Source organism: Nanorana parkeri, unplaced genomic scaffold (assembly GCF_000935625.1).
Source record: "Nanorana parkeri isolate BGI_ZX_2015 unplaced genomic scaffold, ASM93562v1 scaffold553, whole genome shotgun sequence".
Lineage (NCBI taxonomy): Eukaryota > Metazoa > Chordata > Amphibia > Anura > Dicroglossidae > Nanorana > Nanorana parkeri.
Window position 1 is genome coordinate 214,079 of NW_017306821.1, and position 6,000 is coordinate 220,078.

Sequence of the window (6,000 nt, forward strand, 5' to 3'; positions counted from 1 at the left end):
AAATGCCAGTGCATCCCACGCATACTCACAGCTGGACTGTGTAGCCAAACTTTGAAACACCATTATTAGACATTGCAAGACTCCAGCCACAGGCATAACTTTTGAAGGCAGATGCATGATGGGATTTTTAGTCTCGCCAAAGCTGGAGGGCCGGAGTTTGGCTACCCCTATCTTTTAGAAAAGAAAGAAGAACAGCAGGCCAGTATTTCCTGTTTGCAGGAGGCCATTTATTGGCACTTAATTAGAATGCACATAGCAGGGATCTTCTATTGTGTTTATTCCTGAGCCTTGATTGCCTCGTTAATCCCTTCTTAGTAACCTTTCTCTAACCAGTGTACCTGTTGAAGGTGTTCTGAATGGTAATTTTAGCTGTGAAGACAGTGGTATATAATAAGAGAAGACATCTTTTAAATAGGATTTTTTTTTTTTTTTTATCTGCCCAAATTATTAGGAGGAATTTTATGGACGTGAGCTGATCCTTGCTGACAGAGAAACTGTAGAACAAGATGCGGATGAAATCCTCAGAGATGCTGCCGTTAGTGACATAGCCTTCCTGGTGGTTGGTGATCCTTTTGGGTAAGTCCACAATTATGAAATACTTTTAACCACCAATCTCTGTAGCTGTCCCTGTTTTAATTTTGAAATGCATAAGATTCAAAGCTGAACTCTGGCTAGGTAATGAACTCTAGTGTTTACCCCTCCACCCGCTCCCAGCAGGTAAGAGGGTTTGAGTTTACTGCGACCCACTTTATGAGCATGCTAGTTAGCTGGCTGGTTTAAGTGCTTTCCGAGTGGCCCCTAACATGTATGTAGACCAGCTATTCTCAATCTCAACCAGGCATCCGTTGAACACTAGGGTTCCTCCAGAGGCTGCTGGGCTTCCTTGAGCGGTGGTTGATCAACCTCCCTTCTGATGGTGCCTACAAAATCCCAAGGTGAGCATTACTTTGCATTGCCAGCAGCATGACACTAGCTGTCTGTAAGGACTGTATTTTTTCTACTTTATTCACCAATGTAAGAACAACAGAACAATTCTGTGAGATTCTTCCTCTCACTGAACCTAGATGTAAGAGAGCATCTTTTTCATTGACTCTAATTTATGATACTCTTCTCCCACTGACCACCAATGTAATGGGACACTTCTAACACTGGCCACCAATTTAAGGGGACCCTTCACTAAACGCCAATGTACAGAGGCATTACTCCACTGACCAGCAAAGGAAATCTGTCTATGAGGTTTTTTCGGCCATTAAAATAATTTTGCATTTTAAATCTGTGATTATTAGGGAAAATTCTGCTATCATACAGAGCAGGGGTTGTTGAAATGGTCTACCTTAGGTATCGCATACTCTAGGTATGACAAATTATTTATTCTTTTATTTTTTTTGTTATTAATATTTTGATATTTAAAACATACTTATCTTGCGAATATATCATAAGCTGTAGATATAATTTTCCTGAAGAAAATTAGTTAAAAGTGAAAATGATTTCAATGGTTCCTCTGGGGTAAAAAGGTTGAGAAAGACAGTCAGGGCTTGATTCAGTGTCTAGTCAATGTTTTAAAGCCATTACATTAGCATGACAGTCCGACGCCTATTGATTAGTGAATTGATTAGTTTTCTTTATATTCGGGGATACACTGCCTGGCCAAAAAATAGTCGCACAATCTAATATTTTGTTGGATAGCTTTTAGCTTTCATTACTGCACGCATTCGCCATGGAATAGTTTAGATAAGCTCATGCAATGCCACAACATTTATTTCTGTCCAGAATTACATTGATGTTTGCACTAAGATCTTGTAGTGATGATGGGAGAGTTGGACCACTGTTTAAAGTCTTCTCCAGCACATCCCGAAGATTCTCAATGGGATTAAGGTCTGGACTCTGTGGTGGTCAATCCATGTGTGAAAATCATGCCTCATGCTCCCCTAACCACTCTTTCACAATTTGAGCCCCATGAATCCTGGCATTGTCATCTTGGAATATGCCCGTGGAAGAAACAATCCATTAATGGAAAAACCTGGTCATTCACTATATTTAGGTAGGCAGCCGACCTCATATTTGGGGACATAATGTTACTGAACCTAGAGCTGTCCAACTAAAGCAATCCCTGGTCATAACACTGCCCAAAATCCAGAAGATAACTTCTTTTTTGGCCAGGCAAGGATCATTCCGGTTTAGTTTGTTGGCCGAGTAGATTCATTTTTTAGGTGATGGATTACTATGTAACCTTGATTTCCTCCTAGAGACTTATGCCTGTTCTACATTCATAAAAATAGACATTATCCCATTTGTAACAGTTGTAGTGTAACTGTCATGTAGACAACTAAATCCTAAACCAGGTTAGCATGAAGTGGCCAATGGGGAAAATTTTGAACTTCTTCCAGAAATTAAGGCTCTCGTGATAGTAGATAATTTCTCCGTTCAACCACATGCTATTGTGAGGTAGCAGTCATTGGGGTTGATTTACTAACCTTATAAACACACCACGAACATGTATACACCTCTGTAGTGTGTTCCCTCCCAGCATGATCTATGGGTGGAATCTAAACACCTTTGTAGTGTGTACACACCCAGCAGGTGTGTTGTGCAAAGCCAAGCATAAATTGCAAGGTGATGTTGTGTAAATTAGCTCTAAGTTGTGTTGCTTGCGTTGATGAATGCAGGAATGTAAATGCATGAGCTAACCATTTTTGTCTAAACTGTGAAGCAGCATTATATATGCATCATTAGTGGAAATATGCTTTTAGAGACTTTTTGGTTGATAAATACGTTTTGCTGTGTGAAAATCACACGCACCTGGTGCGTGTGTTTAGGTTAGTAAATCACCCCCATTGACTTTGTAGTAAATTTAGGTGGATTGCCTGCAGGACAGCGTTGAATCCCTAGAGTGTTAAGTGCTTATATTATACTGGGCCATTAATCACCTTAGACTGGGAGGGGGGGGGGGGGTCAGGCTGCTTAAATAGGTTAATTTAAACAAAGGGCACAATTGTATTTAAGAGGTGTAAGTAGAATCTACATTGCTGCAGGTGTGACTTTCTGTTTCACCCTCATCTCACTATATGGTAATGGGGAGCGGGTTGTGGTGTGGGTGGGGGTTTCTCGTGCTCTTTTACTGTTCCTTTTTTAACATAATTTCATGGTAAAATGTTTACAGCATTGTCATAAATAAAAATGTTTTACACGTGGTCTAACCACGCGTGTAAACCCAACAGGAAAGGCAGAATTAATGTACGAAGAGTCTATTGTTGACGAAAAATGCAATAATGTTGGCAATGTAGTTGCACATTATTGCTCATAAATATCATTATTTGTAGCCAGGCTCAGGCATATATAAGAAATCTGCTGTGTCCACATTTATAATGGCATCAGAAGCTGCTTGGCTTCATTTAATTCCCTCTCCAGAGATACACAGGGGATTTTTAATACCTCATTACCAGTCATTTGTGAAGACTCTCATTTATCTGCCCTGTCTATGGAGGTTTCCTTTATGATTGATCTTCCTAAGGGATGTTCTCTTTATCACCATCCAAGATCAGGCTGTGTAACCTTTTTCAGATCCTACCTTTGTTGGCAATGTGTATAACAGCTGCGGATTTTGCTATTGTACAAAATGATAATGTTAATGTTTAAATTTTAGATTATTTTCCATCATTTTATGTGGGGAGTGACCCACCAGTGATTGGAAAAAAATGTTTGCTTCTATTAGTAGATGTTTGATTGTGCTGCTGTATTATTTTGTACCTTATTAATCTATCTACAACATGAAATAACATAGATTTTCACATAGGTTATTGTTTTAATGGTACAGCAGCTGCAGAATACAGTAATCAACAGCGGGTATTCCTCTTTTCATGCTGTATAGTGTGGATAGTGGAATTGATGGATTTCTCTCGTTCAGACTGTGAAATTGGAGAAGACAAATTCTAAGTGTCTCTGGCTGACATAAGAGTCCTTTTATATCTGTAGTGCATGTAAGATAATGACAATAAGTCAAGTAGCTATGGGCACATCTCCTTCCTTAATTTTTTTTAAATTGTCCGCATCATAACTAAAACTGAACTCCTAGGATAATTAAAAGACAACATATTAATCCGCTTACAGGATAACTATGAGGTGAGGGATGATGATGATGATGCGGATTTCCTCATTGATCGGAAAGTGAGCAGAAACATGCACCAATCTGCTCACTTCCCGATCGTCTCCCTGCTGTGACTGTCAGTCACCGCTCCGATCCTCCAGCGCTGACTGGAGGAACGGGGAAGGGGGCGGACACAGCTGGCTCTGCCTCTGGATAGGCAGAGCCAGCTGTCACTCACGCAGCTGGGTGGATCACGACAGTATTGTCGGTATCCGTCCCGGCTGCGGTGCTCTCAGTATATGGCGGGCAATAGCCCTCCCATGACCCTTAAGAGAACTGGGATAAAAAAATGTCTGTGAAGGTTCTCATTCATCCAGGTCATAGTATATCTGTAAAAAATAAGTCAAAGCAACTGGTTGTGACTAACAGGTTATGTGGATTGGAGGAACATTCACCATATTTATTCGCAGATAATTTTTTTTTGTACAAGTCATTCTGAACTGAGAAAGCGGGTTGGATGACCAGTGAAATGACTTCAAGAAAAAAAAAGCAAGTCCAGTTGCCTTGACTGATTTTTTACATGTATGGGATAAAAAAAGTTGACCCCATAGTTCTCTTTTAAGTAGTCATTAGACATCCGTTAAAGTGGACCTTTACCCCTTTTCACTAAAATGATATCTTCATGCTGATATGGAATCGCCTTACATTCATTAGTTACACATATTTTTCTTGTACTTACAATTATTTTTTTTTCCAATTCCTGGTCCTTTTGGGCATTAGTGATGTAACCCTTGCCTACATGATGCATCCTAGGAAGGTTTTATCACAGTGCATTGCTGGGAAATCTCGTTTGTAAACGGCATAATCTCTCGAGATCTTATGGAAAGGCATTTTTTCTCTTGAGATGATGTACGTGGTCACATGTCCTAGTCATGTGTTACAGGAAGTAAAGGGAAATATATGAATATGCCCTTAGTAAACATGGCCACTGTCAGAAGACTGGGGAAGAAAAGAAAAACAAGGTATGCAAAGAATACAAAGCCGGCAATTGTCTAGAAGTATCTGTTTGTAGATTGTCGTTACTAAACTTTTCTAAAGATGACGTTGTTTTCATTTTAAAGATCAGGGTAAATGTACTTTTTAAATGTGTTTTTTTTTTTTTTTTTAAGGCAGAATAATAATTCATTATGTGTCTGAATCTGTTTTTATATTGGCTCTCTGCAATCCCCCTGCACTACAGGGCTGAGATTGGGAGAAGTAAAGCCGGAAGCATTAGGCAATCAGGGCTCTAATACATTGCACAGAACTACCAAGCTAACACTGAGGTCTTGCTGACAGGTGGGAGTGCAAAGCGACGGCCTCAGCAGTAGGAATGAAGCTGATTGATGACCAAACTTTACCAGTCTGTTAGGGGGTGCGTATATATCACAATCCTGGCTGAACAGAATTACAGATATTTTGATGACTTTTGTATTTGTGGCATCATCAAAATTTAAATTGAGTATGTCTGGGGCTAGGTACTGTTGGCAATGCAACACCTCAGCCAGATGTATAGAAAAGCAGAAGGAAGAATAACTAGCAATTGAGTCCGCAGCAACCACCAAAAAGACATTTGAAAACATATTGTAAAACATAATTTAGTTCATATGGAAAATACTTGGTGCATAAACACGTGATTAGTTAGGAGACTGCAAACCAGCTTCTCAGCTCAAATCCCAGCTAGGTAAGGGAGTAGACTGCCTAACTATTTCAAGACAGCACGGACCTTGGTCAACATGGCCTATATATTAAGAAATGCCAAGACCCCTAATGTCCCTAGGTGACATTAGGGGTCTTGGAGACCCCCTGATGTCTCCATAAAGAGGACCTGTCATGTAAATCGGCTATTACCTAGGGGGCTTCTTAAATCCCCCCCC

General features: G+C 40.0%; 1 protein-coding gene across 1 annotated transcript in view; it reads left to right on the forward strand.

Moving 5' to 3' along the window:
* Positions 1 to 6,000, forward strand: part of DPH5 (diphthamide biosynthesis 5) — a 30,503-nt gene that overhangs the window by 5,363 nt on the left and 19,140 nt on the right. Inside the window, exon 2 of the mRNA XM_018561962.1 lies at positions 452 to 576. Coding sequence (XP_018417464.1) covers positions 452 to 576 — 125 coding nt within the window. The remainder of the gene's footprint in view (positions 1 to 451; positions 577 to 6,000) is intronic.